Below are 26996 nucleotides of genomic sequence, written 5' to 3' on the forward strand. Positions count from 1 at the left end.
TCTGTCCCAGAGGGGCCTGTGTTTATATGGTAGAGACTAAGGAGGGAAAGAAGCAGGTTAAAACAACTCTTTATTGTAAAATACAACAGGTAAAAGTACAAAAGTTCCCTGTAACCACCACATAACGAGAAACCGATTTCCCCAGAAGCCTGTCCACTGTGATGGTGTCCCCCACAGCCTCCCCTCCGTCTGAAAGGAGCAACTATCCCCACCGACAGGAGTCGCCACCTGGGGTGCACCCCTTGCCTGGTATCTGGATGCCTTTTACGTCCAAAGGACCCCCTCTGCCCTTATTGCATAACCCGGGTAACCTGGGTAAACCAACATTTCTGGAGGGGCTGCTTGTCTCGTCACTTTACAGTCAGGGAACAGGGAGCACGCCCGTCTTCCTTGCTTCCCGCTGAATACTTGGGCAGGGATGGGATGAGGCAGAAAGAAGATTCGGTTCCCCTGCTCAGTGGTCTTTCTACACACTCCTGAAATTCCAATTACATGACCTGTCCCTTGGGCAAACCTGCTAGGAGAGCTACAGGGAAAGGCCAGACCACAGGCACTGTAGGGACCAGAAGAGCCACACTGAGCATGTGCTGTGTGGGGCTGTGTGAGCCATTGCTATCTACCAACACTGACCATCTGCAGAAGCAAGTCTGTCCCAAAGGATGGTGGGTCAGCAGTGCTCTTAGAAAGTTGTATTAGGTCTCCACACACTGGTGGAGATGGCAGGACTTGGAAGGCTGTGGGGATTAGGCTCAAAGTCACCAGCAAGGTAGAGATAGGAACAGACTGGTAGCTCTCGTGGGGCCTCATGGAGTCTAAAGGCCTGACATCTCTCCAAGGCCCTTTTCCTTGGTCACAAAGTTTTCCATGAATTAAGGTAATAGGACTTTCCCCAATCTAAACACAATGGTTTTCAAACCTGTCACAGCTCTACTCTGGGCAAAGCAGGCCCCATGTGTGGGGAGCAGGTAGAGCCTTGGAGCAGAGAAGCACACACCTTCTAAGCTTTGTTTCTTTGCAAAAAAGTGGCCCGATCTCAGTGGGTTTAATCTCAGTGGGTTTACTTGGGGGCACCAAATCGGGGTAAGCCCGGCCATGCCTGTTATGTGACAATGGAGTGGCATCAGTTTACACATAAGTCCCTCAGGGTGCTGCTCTAAGAGTTCTCAAGAAACTAGGATTGGGAAAGCTACTCCCTGGAGAACGGCCACCCTGTCTGAGGCACTGAGGACACCTCCGCGGGACATGTGCGCTGTCCCAGCCAGGGGACCTCCCGCACATCCACGAACAATCTACACAGCCATGCTGCAGTCCTGGTCTGCAGCTCCCCACCCTCCCAGAAGTTACCGGCAGCATTATAGCAACAGGGACGTAATCTTTTCAAATATCCGAGATAAGTAAGACCTAAATGCCCAGCAACTTGCATGTTATGGTGAAGGAGATTGAGAATGAGCAGGAATGCTGAAGAGGTTTTCAGTATGAGGGGAAGGTGGGTAGAAAGGAAGGAGAAATACACAGGCCAAAGGGCTGGTGAGGGCAATGGTAACCTCTGCCCTGGCTCCATCCCGACCCAGAGATTCTGACCGGAGCTGCTCAGGGTCTTTCACTCAGAACCGCTAGGAGGTCTGGAGGGGCCTTAGGATGACTAGCAAATAGGCTCCTTTACAACGCACCTCCAGGGGGCGCTCTTCACACAGCATCTGCAAGGACAGCACCCGTGGACTTGGATGGTAGACTGCCGGTGAGGCCATACAAGGGCTGTTTAGGAGCGCTTCAAAATTTTTGCATGAACTTTTCTGGGGAGATAGAGGGACTTTTAGCTTCCATCATACAGTCACAGAGGCCGCTGTTAAAAAAAGTTCAAAAAGCATTGTCTCCTGGGGCTTGAGGCTGAACTGCTCCCAGAGAGGTGCCTGCCTGGTTCCTTCCCCATCCCAGCCACCTGCCGGAAGGCCCAGCTCTGGCTCTGGGCTGCGATCTCAATACTAGTGAAAGGAGGCAGAAACTCGCAGAGAGGCTGAAGTACGGGCCCGAGGAACAGACTAAATTGCACCTGGAGAGAAGGTCCACTGTTGAACGCTGTGCTGTCCAGCAGAGCCCCCCGGAGGTCTAGTCCCCACGGAGCCCGAGCCAGGTTAAAAGCTGGCCTACAGCCCGCGACAGCAGACCGTCACTGGAAAAGGGAGAAGGCAGAGAGTTGTGCTTACACCACTGGCCCTGCCTTAGTGAGTCATCGGAGTGGGCAAGGGCTAGTTTCATATGCGGCTGGACAGGGACCCCAAGGTGCATGCTCTAAACTCCTTGGTTAACTGCTAGGCAAATGCAAGGTTGGCCACAGTAGAATCATGCCGAGTAAAAGTGGTCCAGGACCACCAGCCATCCTACCCTGCCCAACAACTCTTGCGTGAACACAAGTGCTACTTTTGGACGCGTCAACTCCTGGCCCGCCCATGGTGCTCCCTTGTATCGCCCAGCTGTCACTCCCAAGGGTGCAGACAACAGGCCTAGCAACCTCTCTGGCCACTAACCATAGGGATAAGCCAGGGCCAGGCAGGAAGGCAGTTTGCTCACCATCTAAACTGAAGTCTCAGGGGAGCCCCAGGCTCAGGAAACTCATGAGCCCCGTTCCCAGGGCTGAGCTCCACTGCTGCCCTCTCTATGTGAAACCTTTCTTCTGGCCCCTGCCTCTCCCCACTGGGGCTTAGGACAGAGCACAGGGCACGAGAACAGTGTTAACTCAGTGGGCTCTCTCGAGCATCTGCTGCTGTTTTCATGAAATCGCCCATTGAGCTGCGTGGGAAGTTCATCAGCAGTTCCCAGCCTGAAGGTGGCTGAAAATGTATGGGCGTGTTTGGATTGTCCAATGGCTAGAAACAGGACTAGCATTTAGTAAGTAGGTGGAGTAGGGGGTGGGCAAGTGGCTGCATTCTCCAGATAGTCCACACAAAGAATTGCACTGCCTGAAAAGTCATGTTGTTTTACCTAGAGAAGCACATCCATGCTGAGAAGAAACCATTGTCTTTTCTCCAAGTAAAAAGAAGCACAAACCACAATCCTGTCTCCACCCTTTTTTCCACACAAAGCTTCTTCCTGCCTACAGATACATTAGGCCATTATAAGAATGCAGGGAGCCAAGGCCAGCACCCTGGGGGGCATCAGCTCACGTGAGTCAGGCCCTGCGGGGCAGGAGGCCTTACCTGAACATCTCCGTGCAGACGGAGCACCTGTCATCCATCCAGCAGCATTTCAAAGCCATGCAGACTTTCTAGCAGAGACAGACACAGAGAAAGGCAAAGTGGCCGGCTGGCCTAAAGGGGAGGTATGGCTCTCTGTCCCCACATGGACTGGGCCAGCACTCAGGTGAGGGAGCTGGGAAAAATGGTGACTGTAACAGGGACATACTTTGCCCACCACTTAAAAGACAAAAGGCCCCAAATCTAAGTAATGGGGCAACTTAAAGGAATACACACACACACACACACACACACACACACACACAGCAAGCAGTGACATTGGGACCAGTGTCCTATTAATTAACCAGCTCAGCAATGACAGCTGCTGATGAGGGAGGGAGCACAGGGGATGGTACATTGTCACAGGCCTTTTGGACAGCAGTAAGGCAATATTTTTATTGTCTGATTAAACAATATATATGGCTCTTAGTGATGTGTCAGGCACTTGTTCTAAGTAATTAACAAAAATTAACTCATTTAATCCCCATACAACCATATTAGATATTGTCATCCTGGCTCCAAGAACACAGCTCATAGGCAAAGGTTTGCACCCAGAACCTGGTCCAGAATCCATGCTTTCAACAATGATCCCAAGCTACTTTTTGATGTGACTATCAAAACTTTAAAATTTAATATACTCTTATCTGACCAGTGGTGGCACAGTGGATAGAGCATTGACCTGGGACACTCAGGTCCCAGGTTCAAAACCCCAAGGTCGCTGGCTTGAGCACAGGCTCACCAGATTGAGCATGGGGTCACTGGCTTGAGTGTGGGATCATCAACATCAGGGGTCCCCAAACTTTTTACCCAGAGGGCCAGTTCTCTGTCCCTCAGACCATTGGAGGGCCGGACTATAAAAAAAACTATGAACAAATCCCTATGCACACTACACATCTTACTTTAAGTAAAAAAATAAAACAGGAACAAATACAATATTTAAAATAAAGAACAAGTAAATTTAAATCAACAAACTGACCAGTATTTCAGTGGGAACTATGCTCCTCTCACTGACCACCAATGAAAGAGGTGCCCCTTTTGGAAGTGTGGTGGGGGCAGATAAATGGCCTCAGGGGGCTGCAGTTTGGGGACCCCTGATCAACACGATCCCATGGTCGCTGGCTTGAGCCCAAAGGTCGCTAGCTTTAGCCCAAGGTTACCAGCTTGAGCAAGGGGTCACTGGCTCAGCTAAGTGCCAACCCTCCATCAAAGTACCTGAGAAGCAATAAATGAATGCCTAAAGTGCCACAACTGTGAGTTGATGCTTCTCGGCTCTCTCCCTTCTCTCAAAAAAATAAATAAAATTTAAAAAAATTAACATATTCTTGACCCAGAAATACCTTCCGTAAGAATTTCTCTAAGGAAATAGCCAGGATCAATCAGGAAGAATTTAATGATGAGGTGTTACAATAGTAAAAAGCTGGAAAGCACCTACAGGGCAGGTAAAAAGCATGTGACTCCCTCCTAGCACGCTACCTCCAAGTGCACGGCAGTGGCTCTTCCACACCCGCCAGGAGGGGAGGCCAGCCGTCTGGCTGTGTGCTCCAGGCCAGCCCCAGGACCATGCTAAGGCACTTGCATAGTTTGATCATTTTTAATCCAAACACTGCATTCACTAGTCCAATTTTACAGACGAACAGTGTGAAGGCCAGGAGGGGATAAGGATCCCACAGTCGCAGGACAAGTGGCAGAGCGTGTTTTAGAACGCACATCACTGATTGCTTTCCTAGTCCACTCTTTCTCAGTTCTAACCCCTGGGGTCTCGTTGAGGGGCTTTCACCCTGTCTGCCCTGCCTGTCCTCGGAACAAGCTGCTCTCCAGACTCGATGAGCTTCAGGGCATGAATTTCTCTTCAGAAGTCAAAATACTTTGATCTCTTTCAAAATGCATGGATTATACTCCAGGTACCAAAAATATCACATACTGAGGGATCATAATCTGCTATCAGAACCAGTCTTTACCTAATGAGAGAAAATTATCTTAGATGTATAAAAAATTTATTGAAAGATATGTGCAAGACACTGTTGTATGTTGCCTGTATTATTCTCGTTTAACTTACTGCTAAGTAGTTCTTTTTATTCTCATTTTACTTATATGGAGTAAGAGGGGTTTAGAAGACTGTCGCTGTGGACATGCGCTCCGGACAGTGTGGTCAGCATAGGAAAGCAAGTACCCACAGGGCTCGGGATCTAAGGATCGTCACCCACACAGCGTGGCCCTGCGGACACAGCTGCTCCCAGGAGAAGCACACACCGTGTGATTTTACCCAACAGCTGGTAGACCTTACGGCCTTGCTGCCACGCCTGCCCCACACTCATATGCTTCAAGCTGTTTGGCCCACGCCAGCAGACCAAGCTCCACTCATTCCCCTGGAGGGTGCACACCCAGCACTGGCCTCACAGCAAACATGGGGGAGCAGGTGGATGCTATGGCTTTCCAGGGGGCAGAGCCTGCAAATCCCACTCCGGTGGCTTGTGTCAATAAGGTGAGGAGACAGTTCCCTTTGGTTTGTGCTTGGAAAACTCATTCCAGCATGAATCAAAGCTAAGTGCCTTAGGGAGCTAAACAGCACTCCCTAAGAAAAGCTCTGAGCCTTAGTTCGACACCACCCCCTGTGTGATGAGCTGGGCTTCCAGTCTTTAGGGTCCTCCCCTGCAAGAGACCATCAGGAGGGCAGGCAAGCGGCACCAATGACAGCATTCCGCATCAGACACGTCAGGATGTGGAGTGTTCTGGCACCAGCCCTGCCGGCACTTTGGCCCTGAACTTGGCAGATAAAATAAAAGGGCTACCGTCTCTCACCTAGAAGACTTCAAGGGACTTACTGACATATCTTAGTTTCCAGAAAGTGAAATCTCTGCATCACTGGGTAGGTGGGTGGGAAAGGCCAAGGAGAGAGGCCTCAGAAGAAGCCACCACTGCCCACAGCTTGGTATGGGACCTCCTCTGGCCTCCAGAACTGTGAATACATAAATTTCTGTCGTTTAAGCCTCTAGCTGGTAGCATCTGGCATCACAGTCCTAGCAAGAGAATGCCGAGGGTCACATAAGCATTCTGTTTTAACTACTCAGGTGTCCCACAATTCAGAACAGTTAGTAAATAAATACAATATACCTAGAGATTGTTTGGTTAATACTTTTAATTACATGATTATAATTATACAATTCCTACTATTCAGTATTTTGTATAAAACCAGTTACAATACACACAATTTTTCAAATGTGACAGTACATATCAAACTACACAGATACGCAAAGTTTACACGCCAGTATGAAGCTTATCTTAAAAATACCTTCAGGAAAATAAACATACATTCAACCAGTTCTCTCAGCTTTATAAAATATGATTAGAAATATACATTTTAATTTAAAAAAAAATCAAGACAATGATTGATCATATACTGATTATTAATCAGTTACTGATTAAAACTTTTAAAACTTTAAATCTGTACATGAATTCAGGTTAGATAAAAGTATGCAAATTATTAGTATAAAACTGCAGTACTATATAATCCAATGAACATTATCTGCTAACATTTAACTCTACTAGGCAAGTGAGGAGGTAACTTCCTACACAGCACAGGTGGCCTGTCCAGTCTTTTAAACACATCTGTCGTGTCTCCACTTGGTGACGTGGAGAACACTCGGTTTCAGGAGAGATGGAAGAGCGGCTGCTGGCCTCACAGGGCAGTTCAGTGGGAGATAACTACTGAAGAGTTAAAACAGAATTTTTAACGCTTTGCATGAGCAGTTTTCTAAAATGCAGTAATTCCTTTTAAAAATGAGTAGTTGAGCTAGTTTTAGAACTGGAAAGGAGCACATGGCTCATTTGTCATGAAGAACGATTCAAGCAAAGGAAAGGCTCCCAGAGCTCTTGGCACAACACGGCCCAGACGCCCGAGGGTCAGCCCAGCCTGCCCGCCCACCCACCAGGGATCAGGCTCCCGAAGGAAACACCTTCGTCTAGTGAGAACACTGGGAGTAAGTACCCTCGAGAACTTGTCTGGGCCCAAGAAAAGAGGTAGAAATCACCCCTGAGGCGGGGAGGAGGTGGGTGGGTAACGGGCTAATAGGGCAAAGTTTGGAACAGAATTCTGGAGCTGGAAGAGCAGCCGGCACATAGCTGGAAGCAGCTACACTGGACAGGTCGGGCAACCCGTGTCAGCGAGGCCCTGCTCGGGCTCACGTCCTCACAACACCAAACACAAGTCTGTCTATTCTTCCGGGTACCCAGCTTTGTACAGCCTTACTTTAATCTGTCCCTGATGTTTGATGATTTGGGTCCCCAGAAAGCTTCAAGGGCACCTAAAAATAATCATTTCCAATTTAAATTCCAATGGAAACTGTCATGGTGTACTTTCAAAGCTATTTAAGGCTCTTCAGTTAAAGGAGTCTGTCCATCTGACATGTCCTGTTTCATATTTCATAGTAACAAAGACTCCTGTAACAAGGGCTCGAAATTAGAAACTCAGAAGATTCTGGGTGTACTGAAGGTTCCACTGTGTGGCGGGTGGGGAAGAGCCACTCATTCAGAGCAAGACTTTCCATCAGTCCGACCCAGAGACTTCCTGGATTCTAGATATGTCCTCCAGACATTTAACACTGTTGCTATGTCCTTTCACGCTCCAAGAAATGACTTTATCAAATCACTACTTTCCTATGACTCACTGCAGAAACAAGCCTGTTAAACACAAAACTTTTAGAAAGAGCCACAGTGATAGCAATTCTAGGTGGAAACACAAGCAGCCAACACAAAAAGGCAGTTTGCAAAATAAAAAGTACCACGGTTACCACTGAAGCCCAAACGCTTCCCTCTTGGCCAGGACAGCCACATGGCTGCTTCCTCACTGGGAGGCGGGGACCCATTTACTTGTTCCGACTTCATAGAAAGCCAAACCAAGCAGGGTTCAGATGGAAATCTGATTTTCACAACGACCTGGATCATGTATGCAGGAGATGGCCTTTAAAAGTATAAAGGGAAGAAGAGTTTCCCTGAGAATTCAATGTTTGTGCCCGGACAGTTTAAATATCTGGTATTATATTCCAGCATCATCAGCAAATGGAATGTTTCTCTTCTGACCCAAAGCTTCTTAAAAAGCGGTCTTCCCATCAGGCAAGTTGGTCTTTGTGTCTATGAACTTCTAGGGATAGAAAAACCTCCATTTTTCCGAGATCGGATCCCCACTGTGTCAAAGCTGGTGTGACCCAACCCCCCCAGAGCCTAATGGCGAAGAACTGCTGGTTCGGCCAAAGCAGCGGGGTCTTCCATCTCCCCTCAAAGCCAGCCAACCTCACAACTACTCGGAGAGAAAATACCAACACAGAGCCAAGGCCTTCCAGTTATTTTTGGATTAACAGACTTTAATCTGTTCATGTTGACTACTTCTTATTCCTCATAGTTTTAAAAGACAGATTAAAAAAATGCAATTGCCTACTGACCTGATTCATTCATCTTGAAATGTGAACTGAATTACCTTTTCATACTGTCTACCGCCATTTCCAAAGTAGGATAGGCCAACATTAGTTAATAATAACTGAAACCATTTATTTCAAAATAGTTTGGAAAATATTCTTTTATTTTGGGCCCCATCTTTTTTTCTAGCAGCAAATAAACTCTGGTTCTGATTGCTTTCCGTCCCTCTGCTGTGTTCTGTAGGGGAGGGGAGAAGGCACTCTGAAAGACTTGATTCCCTAACCAAAGGCAACAGTGAGTGTCTTATTTATAAACAATGGAAATCCTGACCTAACGGTCACTGAACTCAAAGGGCGAGTGGATGACCTTGTGCTGACCACACAACAAAAGAAGCCCACAGTGCTACAGAGAAACACCCTAATAATAATAAAGCAGCAAGATTTTTCTTAAAGCCACCATTATTTGGGATCAGTTTCCAAGGAGAAACACCAAATCTGTGGGTTTTTCTCATGCACAGAAAGAAGTATGAACTTACTTTGTATGACTGGGCAGCCTTGGCATTCTCCAGTCCCTAAGTGGCATGGGAAGGATGGGCTTACAACAATCGTCCAACTCTGAAGCCAGCTTCTCCTCCTGAGTCTTCTAAAGCTACTCTTGAAAAGCTCTTGCAAGTTTCAAGTTACCAGCGTACCTCCTAACACTCTGTGTCCGCAACATGCAACAGTCTTCAGACGTGGCTTTCACAGAGTCTTGTTAATAAAGCACTCTTTGGTGGGAACACAAGCAGCTTGGGTACTTAACACAGTCAGCATTGCAACAGGATTACAAATACTAAAGTCAAGACAATTACCAAATTACAGAAAGTACCGTTTCAGCAATGCCTGTTTTATCTTTATAAATTTTGACACAGGGTGAACAGAAAATACATAGGTAAAAAACCTCCATCAGATTCCTCGATTCCTCTGAAGGCCAGCAGCTAAAATGATTGCCATCACAGGGACACACATGCAGCACACGGAGTAGTCAGCCCTCCTAGTAACAGAGGGCTTTGATATTTACACCTGAGATTAAGTTTACAACAGCTTTTTTTATTCAACTTGAGACGTATCTACAAAAGGAGAGCTGGATTGTCTTCGGGGCGCCCTTACACCCAAACTCATGCTGTGACTTAAACTCCAGTGGACATTCTCTTCATTGAATCAGCTTCTGAGGTGGAAAGCAGCTAAGGCTTTTGCAATTTGTTTTGTTTCTCAAAAAATTGTGCTAAGTCCTGCTGTAGTTTTCTGTTCCTAGAATCTTCCTTCAGTTCTGGTCACAGGTTTTTATTTAACGCAAGACTGTTTTAGTCCTTGAAATGGAGGGACTATGGGGAGAAAAAAAAGGATTTTACCATGAAGGTTTTCAAGAGTCCCGTAAGTAATTATCAAAGACAAGGAAGGCAACATAACGGGAAATATTGACATGCTAAAACTTTGCGTACTTCTTTAATGACAAGTACTTTGGAAAAGAGTACAATACCAACCATAAAGACAAAGAGGAGAGAAAGGCAGAGCAGAAAATGGTTCAGTTCTGCAAAAAATAAAAAAAGATAAAAAAAATAATAACAAAATAAAAAGGAGGAGGAGGAGGAGGAGGAGGAGGAGGAGGAGGAGGAGGAGGAGGAGGAGGAGGGCGGCGCACGGAAGCAGCAGGGCAAAGCGAGTACCATAATGCCGCTAAGGGCATTGGCTGCAAAGCATTCCTTTTCCTTCCTTCCCTCTGAGGAACCAGGCTGCAGGAGAAGCAGAAAGAACGAAAAGATAAGAGGTGTTATTTGATTATTTCCAAAGCCAGAATTCGGTCACAGAGAGAGCCCTGGTGTCTCAAGCAGTTTCCAATTTAGCGGACAGGCTGCGGCTGAAACCCAGGAAACCCGTCCCTCCACGGAGCCTTACCCTACAGCCCTAGTTTCTTCCTGCCATTGACCACGCCACACTGAGAGCTAAACAGTATCTTTCAGAGAAAAAAACTAAAGCAAAAGAAAGAGTCAGAAAACCTAGTTCCACCCTGTAGGTGACCCTCACTGGGGTGACGGTGACTGTCGACCATAGCAGCTCCTCTGAAAGCCACCCTGGGGCTCTTGGAGACTTCAACAGAGAACTGGGCATGACAGTCCAGGTCAGTTCACAAAAGGGAAAGTGTCTGGAATTTCAAAGGGAGATTAGTAGTCTAAAAGATCAGAGGTAACCAGCATTTTAAAAAAAGAATATTCAATACAACATTCTGGGGCTTCTACACTTGTGCACTTTTGGAGATGATGGCAATAAGAAATGAAAGTCCAGAAGTAACAGGACAGTCACTGCGATCTGAGACTAGCCGACAAGTAGCAGTGACAGTTATGATGATGGCAAGGATCACAAAATGAGAAGACATCAGAAGTCCTAAATGTGGCTACTCCCAAATGCGGGGCTGGTGCCTGACCTGTGGTGGCGCAGTGGATAAAGTATCGACTTGGAATGCTGAGGTCACCGGTTCAAAACCCTGGGCTTGCCCGGTCAAGGCACATATGGGAGTTGATGCTTCCAGCTCCTCCCCCACTTCTCTCTCTCTCTCTCTTCTCTAAAAAATGAATAAATAAAAATAATTAAAAAAAAAAAAATGCGGGGCTGGTGAAGGGACTCATGGTTTCAGAGGCCAGGTAATGAGCCCTCACAGTATGAGTCCTTAGGAACAAGATCCCCCAAAGCAACGGGCATTAGGTAGTTTTGGCAGGTGGAGCAGAAAGTAATGATCCCCAGTGATGCAACCTGGAATAAAAAAAACTCTAAGTATATGACAATTTTCTGAGAAAAAGCAATGAAGTTACAATATGTGTGTTTTTTAAAACAATGGAGGGGGAACCACCACAAAGAAAGCGCACACGCTGACGGAAACAGGCACAGTGGGAGCGTGGGCCCAAAGGAGCCCAACAGGAGCAGTGAGGCAGCCCTCAATCAGAGGCACACGGCAGCACCAGACTCCCTCTCAGAGAGCCCCCAGAGAGGTAATGTGAGAACACTGGAAAACAGGCCAAGTCTTCACTTGGTTTATTAATTCTTAAAAGAGAAACATTAAATGGGTTCCTAGCTCTAACAAGTAGGAGATGTAAACGTGCTTGCATTTACTTCTTCCCATTCAGGAAGGGGATGTGAGAGGGACCACACAGAACCCCTGGCACTGGGGCGACCTGCTCACCACGCAGCTGCCATGGGACAAATTAGGTGGTATTTCTTTCCTAACAAAGGCTTATGGCAATGCTCATATTTTTTTGGTGTTAAATATATGTTCTTGCAACATGTTTGTGGGAAAAATCTCCAAAGTTGTAGAGCCTCTCAGTAAACTGTCAAAAATTAAGAAAGCTGTATCATCAGAAAAAGAATTTAGGTGAGGTCTACATCCCAGAAGCCTCTGACAGAATGGAACATGAAAATGAAAGGTCAAGTTCCTACAACACAATGGAGATGACGACAATGATGATGACGACGTGTGAACAACATAAACCTGCAAGAGAGAAGTCTTCAGACAGGAGTGACAGCACACCGCAGCCCTGGAGCCTTGCAGGCAGTGATGAGCGCACACTGAAAGGGTATTCTATTTTTTTGTGTGTTGTTATTTAAAGAAAAGAGTTCTAGCCCAGTTTAAAATTACTGAATGATTTTAGTTCATATTATTTTGCTTGAATCAGATTATGCACAAATGTGTTAATTCCTTCATCAGAAATCAACACAACTCAGTAGGATACAAGCTATGACTTGGCTGCCTCAACGCCCATTCTTTCCCAGAAGCAGGGACAAAGCCCCAAAGGAAGCAAAGGTGACCCTGCACAAAAGGGGAAGTGGTTAAACATACTATCAAATGCCTTTAACTCTAAGATAACAAAGTTTACTTCTTTGTCCTTTCCAATCTCTGAAAGTCCATTTCGGAAAATTCAAAGAAGCCTTTTTGCTTTTTAGCACTATCCTCAGTGCCTGGAAACTGCTCTGGGCCATTTCAATATTTACTCAAGCATATTCAGTCTAAACTTGACTTCAGACACCACAGAGCACCTGGTCCAGGGACCCTAGGGAAATGCTCTCTGCACAGGAAGCACGAGCTCAGATCACTAGACAAGACCTAGATGGAAAAGCTGCCGCAGGGCCACGCCCCTCAGAGAAACAGGGTGCGACTGGGCACACCCTGCCCAGTTCCAGGACGCTACTCCTCTGAAACCTGAAGAGCTCGATCCAGAAAAGCAGAAAGCAGATTAGACGTGCGAGGTGCACGAGACCACAACAGGAGCCTGAGCAACTACACCTGAAAAGGTTAAGTCCATGCAAAACATGCCTGTCTATCAGCAACAACAGGCTTCTTCTTTGAATTTTTAGTAGTTTAATTCGCCTAAAAGTGTCAAAGTTAATATTCCTATTTCACTCCATTTACTGTAGATAAGTTGGGGGGGGGGGGGGAAGAAAATGATTAAAAGAAAATCCCCAAGAGTCCTACCATCTGAACTGTTAATATTATAGTATATTTTCCTTTATCTTATTTCAATACCTATATAGAAATATATACATTTATATTTATAAACAAATATTTATACATCTATACATTTCTATATATACCAAGTATACCGTACATTTACAAAATTAGGGTAATACTTCATAACAAGTATGTATAGGGTTTTTTATGTATTGCTTTAGTAGCATTTATTCAGAGCACTAAATTTTCTTTAAAAATATGACTAGATTCATTTGGTAGAATTCATCAATCTTTAGACTGTTTCCTCTTTCTCACTGTTAAAAATAACATTCTGGTTTTATGTTATAATGTACCTAAGTATTTGATTTTTCGGTATTGCTCGAATATTTTTTCTCAAGTGGAATTAGTATGAATATTTGGTATCTTTCTAATGAAAAATTTAAAATCCTAAAATCATGAGTCAATACCCAATTCTCAAACACTTGTACTTGGGCATAATCACATTTCTCGTTAAGTAAAAGTATGTAGTAAAGCCATACAAAGGAACCATCAAAGAGGAAAAATGGCAGAACTGAACAGTTTCTTAAAAAAGCAAAACATATGGAGCTCTCTGGTTTGTTGGGGAGTCCCTCGAGATGCAGGCTGCTGGGGGTCTCACCCGAGCTCACTCAGCACGGAGGACCAGCACCGTAGGCCCAAACCTCAAAGATACGGGGTAGGAGGGAGGGGGGTAGAACTAAAGAGAAGCACAAAAATTTATGATGGACGTTTTATTAAAGTCTGGCCCGGGTCATCTCCCGGCCGCCTGTAGTCTAGTAGAGATTCCCTGTACTCAGAATGCAGGGCCTCGTCCAGGACCACGCTGGTCGCCACCTCCTGGCAAAGACACAGACACGCTAAGGGTGCCTGCTTCCCACCCCTGAGATGACAGTATGTGGGTTATGTGCTCATCCCTCAAGAGGAATCTGTTTTTAGAATATGTTAAAAATAAAATCTTGCCTTCAGTTCATGGCAAATATCCAAAGATAACAGTGAGTAACAGATTTGGTCATAGAATATGCCCCTTTTCTCCCTTTATAAAATGAAGGACGTGGAAGCTGCAGGACTCAAAGTGAAATGAGAGAACACGCCCCACCACCTGGTGTGAACTTTGGCCAAGGTCAGATCCGAGGTTAAAAAAAAGGACCACAGACTTACTAGAGTTCACGTATTTCCACCATCACACTTACTTGCAGCGAATTCTCCAACAATTATGCTGTATCTGATACACAGGAAGCTTTCCTCCAGTCCTGACAGAGAGCTCTGGAAATTCTTAACGAAGAACTTACATATACAGCAGTCTCAACTTTGCCATATTATGATCCCGAGATCACATCTCTCGGGTTGAGAATCATCTTTGAAAAACAAAACTAAAAGCGAAAGCCTGCATTAAAATGGTCCAGATTTTCTCAGGTGATGAACAAATCAAACACATTTGATTAGTTTCCTATCACAGGGACTCTGCTTTTTCCTATCTTCATTTCTATCTCCAGAAGATTAAACTGGAAAACCAATGCTTAGAACTTTGCAGAAGAGAAGGATTCTTTTCTCACCTTTTAAAACTGCTTTTTCTCGAAGCAGATCTGGTGGTTCTCTTAGTAATGCCTGCACTGCCAGAAATGTTAGGTTCAGATGTTTTACAGCTCTGAACACTGGACTGAAGAATTACTCTGAAAACAGTTGGAAAAAAATAAGATTATATTAACTGAAACAACTTTCAAACACTTGACACAAGAAGGCATTTATGCACCTTAGTGCAAATTAGTTGATGGAGAATTGATAGGACTTTCCATAGATACACTTGCCAAAACCGGAAATATTTTTACACCGAGGTCTTTTGAAATGAAGCATCTCATTTCCCTATGAAGGTTACAACAAAGGTAATGAGTACTTTGTTTCTAGAAAATGAATGATGTGGCATTTTCAACAATTCCCACAACAAAGAAGTCAATCAGTGAAACAAATCTTGGTGTCCCAAATTAAAAGTGATTCTCAGAATTCCAGTCATATAAAACAAATCATTTTAATCCCTTCAATTCTAAAGAACGTGAATATAAATATCTATACAATATTCATTCCTCTGAGCTGAGAATAAGGGCAATAAACCCTGAATCAATACCAATTTTATATAACATTTCAAATTTTAAAAACATGTTCAAGCAAAATTTCAGTTTTGTCTGGATTACAACTAGTTACTATCAATAAATCATCAAGTACCACTAACAAGAAAGTGAAACTGCTTAAATTTTGTGACACTTGATTTAATTAAACTCTAAAAACCTCAGGGAAAGATGTGTATGGGAGTAAGTTACTCCGGAGGCAAATTCATGAATTAGAACTGGAGAGGAAGTGGAGGGTATTTTTAAATTCTTCATTCAATTGTCCCAAGGAAAACAGCAAAAAAATCAAAAGATTTTATATGCAGTTCTTTTCTTCACCCAGATAATGACTGAAATGCTAAAATGTATGCACACACATTTATATACTCTAATTTCTCTGTAAGAAAGACCACTGATTTAAAAAAGCTTCTTCCTCTCATATTCAAATATAAAGGGATTAGACAGCTCATAACAACTGGCTTGAACCCAGCTCATAAGAGTAAATAGAAGCTATTACAACAAACTAGTAGTCCTACCTCCTATGCCTGCATTACCACCAAATATGTTAATAACCAAAGCCAGGTCCTTGAATGTAGTATAAATTAAATTAATACATTCCTATAATCTTAGTAGTATTATCCAAAGCACTAAAAAAATATTCAGCAAAATGCTAACTTCCCATCACTAAAAAAACAATGGGCTGTATGGTAACAGAGCAGAAGGCTGGAGGCCAGAGGTGTTCCAGCCGTCTGGGGAAGGGGGGACGTGGAGACCGAGGGAGGGCTGCTGTCCCAGCTCCTTTGCTTTATCCAAGTGGGATTTCTGAAAGCCTTCCACCTCACAGAGGGAAACTGATCCAAAGCCAAAGCTGGTCTCAGGATTTCCCACAAAGTTTTATCATCCTAAATGTTGAATGTTCTAACAAGACAGAAAGAGTATATGCAGATGACACAGTTGCGCGATTCAAGACACCAACTGCCTTGGCATATGAATCCTACCCTTGAAAACAAGGATTTATTACATAAAATGAGGGGGAGTTAGTATTCTCTGTGAAAGATCTGAACCTAGAATTTTTCATAAAGAAAAAACAACGAAAACCAGCCAGGGATGTTTCCGCTGCCATCTGTGAAGCCCAGGTGCAGCGCACACGGCACGTGTGATGTCTCTCCCCTTCCACAAGGGGAGAAAACGAGACCTCTGCTGGCTTGTTTTTGAAATACCACACCTACTTTTCACAGGAGGTCACTCTGGGCACAAGTATAGACAAGTACCACACTGTAAAATCATTAATATGAGGAAAAATAAGAGCCAATTCATTGCCTACTTTGGAAATTTAGATCTGATTTCTTAAATTAACTATACTGAAATGTGTAAGTACTATTCAAGATAAGAAATTACTGCTAAATCAAATTTTAGGTTTGCCCTGGCCAGGTAGCTCAGTTGGTTAGAGCATCGTCCTGATATGCCAAGGTTGAGGGTTCGATCCCTAATCAGGGCACATACAAAAAGCAACCAATGAATGCACTGGAACAAATCAATGCTTCTTTTCACCTTCTCAAGTCAACATGTTTTTAAAAAATTAGGCTGATAGAAAACATTTTTAAAGGTATTTTAAAGTATAAAATTGTGCAAATAATTAATGTAAATATACTAATAATATTAATAGTTAATAATTTATGTTGAAATTTGAACACCAGAGCATGACACATCTGGAACGCATTGCACATAAAGATTCAGGTCACTAGTTATTTGTAGTAACAACAGAGCAGTTATTACATCTGTAGATTATGCACCAATAAAGTATGAAAAAACCCAACTTAGATATTACCTGTGCTATCTTACAGGTAACACCTGATAAGCTGGGATAAGCTGGCAAACTCTGCCACAAGCCAAGTGGAAAGGCACCATCCCCTACCGTGCAAACTGTGCCCATCACACAGCTCTGCAGAGCAATGGTCAGTATATGTATTTTCTCCCTTCACGCTTTCCCTGGAAGAATCCTCAGCTCTACTTTTTTGGGGGGGAGGGGGGGATGTTTTTGCAGTGAGAAGCGGGAAGGCAAACTCCCACATGCACCTGACTGGGATCCACCCGGTATGCAGACTAGGGGGTGATGCTTTGCCCATCTGGGGTGTTGCTTCGTTGCAATCGAACCATTCTAGTGCCTGAGGCAGAGGCCATGGAGCCATCCTCAGCAGCCAGACCAACTTTTGCTCCAATGGAGCCTTGGCTGTGGAAGGGGAAGAGAGACAGAGAGAAAGGAGAGAGGGAAGGGTGGAGAAGCAAATGGGTGCTTCTCCTGTGTGCCCTGGCCAGAAAACGAACCCAGGACTTCCACACACCTGGCCAACACTACCACTGAGCCAACCAGCCAGGACCTCAGCCCTACTTCTTACCTCTTGCTCACACTGCAGTTCCCTTTCCTCTCTGCAGCCCTTCTGAGCCCGCTTAGTCCCAGACTTTGGATACAATGTGTCTGCAACTTGAGGCATACAGCACAGTGACAATGATAAGTCAGATCTATCACCTATCAAGCCACAAAATGCTGTGAACACTCAATTCCAAGAAAAGACTCCACCAGAGCAACTATGCAGTATTTAAATGGTTGCTAACCACTGATACAAAACGAGCTTTCAAAATGACGGGCCTGAGGCCTGCAACCTGCAGACACAGCTTTCCCACTAAAACAGTCTGACTCAGCAGGCATGTCACCTCCAGGCCTGTCATCTACTAACCTATCAGGCCAAGAGAGGCAAACCCAGTGGCGCTGCCCATGGGTAATCAATCACCTCTAAAGACAACTATAAGGATTATACTTGTTTGCATCATTACTGTTGAAAACTTCTGTTCCCGTAAATTCCAAATTAATCAATCAGGCTAAATTGAATACTCTGCTTTGGGGCTAACAGTGAAAAGAAACTGATGGACTAATTTAAAACTTACCCTAGGAAAAATAATATAATTATAAAAGCACCGCCTGACCAGGCGGTGGCGCAGTGGATAGAGCATCGAACTGGGATGCGGAAGGACCCAGGTTCGAGACCCCGAGGTTGCCAGTTTGAGCACGGGCTCATCTGGTTTGAGCAAAAGCTTACCAGTTTGGACCCAAGGTCGCTGGCTCTAGCTAGGGGTCCCTCGGTCTGCTGAAGGACCACAGTCAAGGCACATATGAGAAAGCAATCAATGAACAACTAAGGTGTCGCCACGAAAAACTGATGATTGATGCTTCTCATCTCTCTCCGTTCCTGTCTGTCTGTCCCTATCTATCCCTCTCTCTGACTCTCTCTCTGTCTCTGTTAAAAATAAATAAATAAATAAATAAATAAATAAAATTAGCCTTGTGTTTTTAAAAAAAAAAAAAAAAAAAAAGGCACCTAAGTATTATTAGTAGCACATCCACCCATCTGGAAGCCCACCTATTCAAGACAGCACTGCCACTGTGAACAGACTCAGAAGAATAAATCTACACAGGACGTGATGTCCTCGCATCAGAGTATCAGGAAATCTAAGCTTACTAAGAGAAACAAAGGAAAAAATACCTAATGTGTACTGGAAATACAGTATATCATCCCAAGCGATAAGTCTGTATTTCACGAGATATTCAAGAAAATGTCATAAATAGAAACATGTTAAGCAGCTTTTCCTTAATTTTGATGGAATGAGCCTGCTAGATTTCATCATCTTTTCTAGCCATCTGAAGACCCTCATTGGAAACACAAAGCACCAGCGTGGGCTGCCAAAGAATTGCACCAGAAGGAGGTCCAAGTCGGAACAAGAAAAGAAATTCTTCAAGCATGAGTTAAAGAAAAAAACTTTCAGGAAACAAAACAAAACAAAACAAAAAGAAGAAGAAGAAGAAAAGCAGCCTGGACAGGGAAGGGCAGTGGTCAGCGCAGCCTCACAGGGCACAACCTCCTTCCCGTGCTTCTGGTCTTGACTCTGATGTCCCTCGGGGGAGCTTCTTGCCACATTCTTCTGCAGAAAAGAAGTCTATTTGCTGTTAAGGTAGTCATTTAATGATGAAGGATATCAAGAGAATACAATTTCTGTCTATATTAACCTAATAAAGGCATTTTGGTTACTGTCAGGAAAGCTGGAGTGAGGAGCAGCGATGGTCATGCAGAAACACAAACTTAAACAGAGGACTCCAGGTTTTTCTGCTTTCCTCCTTCTGTTTAACATCAAGAGTTTCAAAAACTGTACTTAACTGTAAGGGGGAGGAAGTGAAATGAGGAGGGGGGATAAAATTCTACAAAGTCAAGACTGAGGACTTCAGAGGGAAGCTGCTGCCTGCCCAGAGCAGGCTGTGTACACGGCCAGGGCCCGAGGAGACACGGCAACTCCTGGCGACAAAGTCAAATCAGTGGGAAAATGACTTTTGCTACATTGGAAAGGGTATATACTAAAGATACTTACTCTAGAAAACCAGAGGAAAGTTGTACAGGCCATTGATTGAAAGAAAAGCACCCTAAATTATCCCAAACTAACTGTTTCTGGTGGGGAAAAGAAGCTTGTCCAGGAATTTTTAAATTGCTATTTCAAAAAATATGTTAAGAGTAAGGACAACTTAAAAAATGCAAAGGGTGTTGTTTTTAATATCCTTTGTGTGAAAAGAATAGTGAAGACCTCCCGTCCCGCACCCCCCCCCATTGATTAAGAAATTTCAGAAAAGGAATCTTTGAAAAAAAGGCAAATCAATAAAGCTAGGAGAGCTGACAGTGAGGAAAGCATGCACCATGAGAAGCACAGGGGCGGCAGAGGGAGCCCTGGGGCGGGGGGAGTGGGATGAACACTTACACAGCAGCTACCTGTCAAAGGGTCCTGGGGCTACTGTGCTCTTAAACCATCGAGACAGAATAGCAGGATGGGAAGGATGTAGTCACAAACAATCCACCAGATGACAACACTACACAGTGCAGAGGTCAGCACAGCTAGGGAACATCTGGAAAGGGGTGAAGGGGAAAGAACAGATGTTCAAATCGGGGAGCCAAAATAAAATAATAAATAAATAAAGCCACATGCAAATTTTAGACACCCTGGAATGACACAGAAGGTTGGGGAGCAAGGGTGGAGTTGTGCCATTTCATGTTGGGGAAAAATATGCTGTCTTCAGGATTAAACTGATTTGATATTTGGTAACAAAAGAATAGACCCAATCTCTAGTTTGAGAACTGCTCCCATCCCATGTTAACTGGAAATGTATGATACGGAAATCAGAGTTGCTGTTATAGGGTTGAAATTCTTTAAAAAAGTACAAGATAGGTACACAAAAAAAACCTAACCCAAACCAGAGAGAAAAAGGAGGCAAAAAACCAACACAAACTAAAAAAGGCCCTGCACTGGTAACTACCACCATATCTATGGAGGCACAATTATTAATATAAACAGAGCAGTGCAGCAGACCTGACCTCACTTCAGTGCGGCCTAAACAGCGCCATCCAGGAGTTTAGGCAAATCGCATATTTTGAAAACAAGGAAGACAGAAGGACAGCCCACTCCAGACAACATGAAATGAAGAACACCTCCCCTTTTGTACAAGACAGTAAGTCCTCACCTAACGTCATCGATGGCTCTGCAACTTTGTGCAGAACACCACAGAACAAAATCAGTTGTACCACAGACTAATTAATAGTAACAGAAGCTAATTTCCTACGGCATCTCTTCAAGGTTATTATTGATCAAAATGACATTAGTCGAGGACCTGCTGTACTATATATATTTCCTTAATTGTTGTCTTCCTCACTCATTCTCCCCATGCAACCAAACAAGGCTTGCAGCTTGGTGGTTTTTAATCCACTGGTCTAGCTTTAGGCAGTGAGAAAGGAACTCTGCTCACAGCTGGGAGGGTGGTAGCTCCTTCCAACTACTGCATTTCCAAATGGTCACCCAGACACATCTGGGACCAAACACAAAAGGCTCTACTGGGTATTTGCTTTGACTCACCTGGCTTACTATGCCTTCTTTATCACTGTCTTTGTCATCTTAACCACCGAACACTGTGTGCCAGGTGTGAAATCAAATCTAACATGCATTAGTTCATTTACTCCTCCAATAAAAACTATGTGTGTATACATATATCACAAATCCACTATATGTTAAGATTACAGGGGCTTAATATTTACACAGAATATAGTAAGTGACCTTGGAACACTACCAAACTCTCTGCCCGCTGCAGTTTCCATTTGTAGTTACTGATTTAAGTTATCTTAAAGGAACAATGGTCTCAACATCCAGGTGTCTGCATGATAGATTTTTATTTGTTCCTCTAGTAAAGCTCTCGGCAGATGAATTCTTTTCCAATGATGAAAATCACACCCATCTACACTACTGTTAAGGGGGAATAAAGGCTTTTCAAGGCTAATTACATCTATATTTTCACATAGTCCCATGAGGGATACACTTGCACTCTTCAGGAAGCATTTCCTTTAATCACAGCAAACCTAGCAGAAATGATCCATATGCAGAAAGACCAGCAGCACAGATGGAGTTATACAATCTACCAATTCTACCTGAGCACAGACAATTAACATACTTGCCATCGCTCCTGATGGTCACTTCGAGGACATGGTGCTAAGTCATTGAATGTCTTCATGGTAGTCAGGATCAGACAGGCTTTCTGAGAAAATGACTATTTTACAATTTCTAATGATTTTCATTTCCCCCAGATATTGACTATACAATAGAAACCAATAATTGCAATGGTATTTTATATACTATCACTTACTTTTCAGAATTGCGAGTGCTTAACATATTTTTCACTAACTTTCCTTATTACAGGTACTTTCATTCGGACCCAAGTACCAACAGCGAAGAAAAATAACTTGCCCCAGGTGACAGGTGAGTCACAATGGAAAGGCAGGAACTGAATGTAGATTTCTCAATCTAACCTGTTGTTGAAAATTCTCAGGGGGCTTTTATTTCTAAAATAACGACTTGGAAGGGAATGAAAATCTCCAATTGACCTCCTTTGCTAGGGCCCAAAGAGCTACAAACAAGAGCAGAAAAAGAGATGATTTTAATAGCAAAGAAGGCTTTAGAAAGTTGTAAAGGAGGAAGGGAAATGTGCTGAGACCAACCTAAAATCCCGCCCCCCCCCCCCCCCCGGGGTTGGACACACAATTAACAGCTTTGAAGAACTTTAAATATTGCCTTTTCCTTTAAAAGGGTGGCTTACAAGTTTGTTAAAGGTGTGTATGAAAGGCGGGTTGTTTGGGATTCACAGGGGGTCCTTGGGTTACAACAGTCTCCACATAAGATGTTTCAAGTTTACAACTCTCACTCCCATAGAACCTAAAAAAAACTAAGACATGAGTGTTTCGGCTTTATGCCATTAGCATTGTACTTACAGAAGCTATGGGCGAACTAATTTGGTTGCCCGTGGCAGAAGAATACACAATTACGCAGCTGTTTGTGTTTTTGTGTTCTAGATTATGACTTTACAACTGTGTTAGGACAGGTAAGTGACTTAGGCTAGGGTATTTCAACTTACCCCAAAATTCAAGTTACTTCACTGTCGTAGGAACGTAACTGCGTTGTAACCCAAGGACCCCCGTATTCTATTATTTTTAGAATTACAATTAAAGAGGATTCTGAACTGGTTGTTTTCTAATAACTTTTTTTTTTTTTAATTTTTACCATTTGACTTGGTTTTAATTTCCTCCAAGAGTGCTTCAGAGTAAAGGGCCAGGGTCCTTTATTCCTTTTAGGGACAAGGAGGGGGTAACTAGGTAACTACACAAATGACAGTGCTGAGGCGGGTCCTTCCACCCCCGCCTCTGAGCACATTCAGCTTTCCTCCCAGGAGCCTTGAACACCAAGGTGAATGCAATGGCATCTAGTGTCTTCCGGTTTCAATCAACAGAATTTGTCTTCCCTTGTTGTTTTCTTTTCTATTATTACAAACCTATCAGTCCTGAGAGAGCCATTTATAGCCTCAACTGTTCTAGAAAAGAGCATGAAACAATCTTAACTCTAGAAAACGTATTCACAAGGTAGCAGACTCGGTAAGAAGAAAAGTTCCAGTAAGCCGTCTTTAATAACTTTTAACTAAGCAGAACTGCCATCCCGACTCCCAACCTGACTTTTGAACAAAAGGTGATAAGCTGTTGATTAATAAACCGATGCAGCAGATTCTTAAACAAAAACGAAACAAACACCCCCCCCCCAATACAAAAACAAAACACACCCGGACACGATGAAAAACCCACAAAATCATCCATTTTCTAGGACTTACTAAGTTTAGTTCCTGCATCTGCAACACCTGAAGCTTGCTAGAAATGCAGTCTGTACCCCAGACCCACTGACCATGAGCTGCACTTAACAAGCTCCCCTAGGAGACTGAAATTTGAGAAACTACTTTGGGCATTGCCTGTTTCCTCCATTATGCCTAAAACTGGCTTCATAATAATTATCTGGAGGCGCTATAATGTTTCTAAATAAAAATAACAATTAAGCCTTTAAATAAGGACTCCTAATAAAATTAAAAACAAACCAGCACTTAGAATTAAATACATTACATTAAATGCACCTGTCTCACAGCATTCTCGTTGATCAATGCACCACTCCAAAGACAATGCTTAATTAATACCTATGATCAATACCCATACCTTCCATTCACATGGCACTTAATATTGGAAACCTTATTATTTTCTTTGGATCTTTTAAGAACGTCCCAAGGCGGAGGCCCTCAACAATACATCCTTAGATGTACCATATTTCCCCATATATAAAATGCACACTTTTTCAAAAAATTTGGGGCCTAAAAACTGGGTGCATCTTATACAGTGGTTGTTAATTTTTTTTCTTGCATTTATTGTTGAAGACAGTGATTTGTCATCGGATACAGATGAGGACAAGGTAATGGATGGGAGTTTTGATAGTGATGAGGAGTTCTATGAATTTTATGATGAATAAAACTTGAGTTCAATAACTTTATGCAATACACTTCTTTTTCAAATTTCGTGCCCCAAAATTAAGGTGCATCTTATACACAGGGGCATCTTATACATGGGGAAATACGGTAATTTTACTTTAGAATTACAGACTATGGGGAACCACCAGTGAAGAGCCACTTTCTAAGGAGGTTGCTCTTCTTGGCATGAACACTCATTATGTTATTCGTTCACACCATTCTACAAGATGCTTACTGAATAAATGACCTATCTCCACCACAATAAAAGGGGAGGGAGCTAGAAATCTGTACCCCACAATGACTGAGGGAGGCTACTGGAAGTAAGAAATTCAATGCCACAGGTGGAAGCCTCTACCAAGGAATACTCTGGAAAAAATGTACAATGGACAAGTTTTTGATTCTACATTTTTTTTTAAAACCCTACTGGATGTACCATGAGACTGAATCCAAACTACCACTTACACAAGCAAATACAAGCAGAGAGACACACACTCATTGACTACAAAATTCCTATCCTCATGATAAACCTTCTGGAACTTGAAAATAATTCCTCAAACAAAAAAATCAATATAAAGATAGTTTAATCTATTGTTGTACTAAAGTAATAAAATGACTTTCGGCCACCATGTCATCACTGGTTAAATTCTATACCATCTTTAAAAAAGAAAAAATACCACTTGATGAGGCAGTGGTGCAGTGAATAGAGCATCGGCCTGAGATGTTGAGGACCCAGGTTCAAAACCTGATGTTGCCGGCTTGAGCACAGGCTCACCAGCTTGAGCGTGGGGTTGCTGGCTTAAGCTTGGGATGACAGACATGACCCCATAGTCTCTGGCTTGAGTAAGGGGTCACTGGCTCTGCTGGAGCCCCCAGTCAAGGCACATATGAGAAAGCAATCAATGAACAACTAAAGAACTGCAACAAAGAATTGATGCTTCTCATCTCTCTCCCTTCCTGTCTCTTTTTCTCTCGCTTAAAAAAAAACTACCTGTAATGTACTAGTGAATCTAAAGAAATTCACAATTTTTAATAATTAAGGAAAAATCTATTTTTCTTTGGTTTACATCAGGTGTCATACTCATGAGGATGTCACAGAGATTATGCCAGGAGAAAAAAACACTCCTAACACTGCTCTGCTATGCACAGGCTAGTGTGGTGACGACAGGGGAGCGCGAAAGAGAGAAACTCGGCTTCAGTACTGGTAACTGTTAGTTGTAACGAGGTGGAGATATGTAAAGGTTAGGATACAGTTAATCTGCTTGCTAGTCTCTCTTCATGGCTCCCTGGCCTTACTTTGAAATGTAGTGAAAAGTTTACCTTCTCAGGAATGTTGGGGAAAGCTTACATTGGTGAGGACCCTGAAATTAGGGAAGTTTAAATCAGAATAGTTGTTTAAAAAAGCCTAGCCACAAGATATACTGTGAAAAGTCAGGCCTATAAATTAATTTGAAACTTAGTTCACCAATCTTGAATCTTTACTTTGTATCCCAAGAAAGCAGGGAGTCTTTTCCCAGACAATTCCCAGAAGCCAGGTCCCAGGTGTTCCTGGAGACACCTGCCCCAGGCTTCCTTGAAGATTTACCAAGGACGCCAAATAGGACCAACTGGGCCCGTGCTACCTCAGAACTTGCAGAGAAGACGTTTCTGCAGCTTAACCCCCACCTTACCTCCTGCACATTGTTATGTGACTAACTGCAGAGACTTTTTACTTTTTTTTCCTTTGCCCCTAAACACTATAAAAAGCACTAGCAACAGAGGAGTGTTAAGAACGCTTTGTGAACAAAATTCCCCTGCCTTCTCAGGGCTACGGGTTTCTCTGATCAAGACACACCTTGTACCTACTCAGTCCTCGTCTCTCTTTAAATTGACAAAAGGGGTGACGAGTAACCCTGAGTCTGGCTTTGTTTTCTGTTAGGCTAGATTGAAGACGGAGATAACAAAGGATACCCAAGAAAGAGCGTCTTAGGCAACACCCCTCAATTTAAGATAACTTAGTAATCAAAAAAAAAAAAGATAACTTAGTAATCATTTCAAAGTGGCATAATGGACATGCAACTGTGGAGAAAAACATACAGGACATAATGCTCGTGAAGGACCTCATACACATACTACATAGAATCAGCCACACAGTGGCTGAAACCAGACTCACGTGAGGGGGATAGTGTTTGTTTTTGATTGTCTTCTGCTTTTCAGGGCCCGAAGTCTATCACCTTGTGTCACTCCATTGATTTCGTCGTCATCACTGTACTGTACGAGTAAAAAAACACTGAGCTAATGATTTAAGTTGCACTTGTTAATGCAGCAAAGCACAGCAGCTACATTGACCCATGGAACATGCACAAATATATTTCAACTTTTGGCTGCTGAACTCTAAAATATTTAGTTGCTTTCAAAATAAAGCTACAGGCCACATTTCAAGATAATCAAACATTAACTTTCACAGACACAGAACCCAACAGCACCCTTGCAATAAAACATACTGACAGGCCCTGGCCAGGTGGCTCAGAGGATCAAGTGTCAACCCAGTGAGCCAAAGGTCGTGGGTTCAACCCCCAGCAAGGCCATGTAGGAGAAGGGATCAATAAGTACACAATTAAATGGAACTAAGTTAAACAACAAATCGATGCTTCTCTCTTTCTCTTTCCTTCCTCCCCCCTTTCCTATCTCTCTCTCAAAAATCAGTGGAAAAATAAAAATAAAAAAAAAGAAAACCATACTGACAATGAAGAGCATAGTAGGTTCTCCTTTTTTATTTTTCTTAAGTGAGAAGCTAGGAGACAGAGAGATAGACTCCCACGTGCTCTCCGAGATCCACCGGCAAGCCTCCCTACC

At 43.4% G+C, this 26996-nt stretch overlaps 1 protein-coding gene across 11 annotated transcripts in view; it reads right to left on the bottom strand.

Moving 5' to 3' along the window:
• CDC14B (cell division cycle 14B) overlaps positions 1-26996 on the bottom strand; it is a 117643-nt gene that overhangs the window by 2200 nt on the left and 88447 nt on the right. For 3 of the 11 annotated variants that reach the window (XM_066257398.1, XM_066257404.1, XM_066257408.1), the window contains exons 12-14: positions 26314-26411; positions 14708-14824; positions 9106-10002 (exon numbers count right to left, since the gene is read on the bottom strand). In XM_066257398.1, coding sequence (XP_066113495.1) covers positions 9966-10002; positions 14708-14824; positions 26314-26411 — 252 coding nt within the window. In that variant the 3' untranslated portion in view covers positions 9106-9965. Of the gene's footprint in view, positions 1-9105; positions 10003-10028; positions 10263-10305; positions 10411-14707; positions 14825-20050; positions 20196-26313; positions 26412-26996 lie in introns of those variants that run through there. The other 8 variants (XM_066257400.1, XM_066257407.1, XM_066257409.1 and 5 more) reach the window with 7 other exon arrangements.

The sequence above is a fragment of the Saccopteryx bilineata genome, chromosome 2, assembly GCF_036850765.1.
Source record: "Saccopteryx bilineata isolate mSacBil1 chromosome 2, mSacBil1_pri_phased_curated, whole genome shotgun sequence".
Lineage (NCBI taxonomy): Eukaryota > Metazoa > Chordata > Mammalia > Chiroptera > Emballonuridae > Saccopteryx > Saccopteryx bilineata.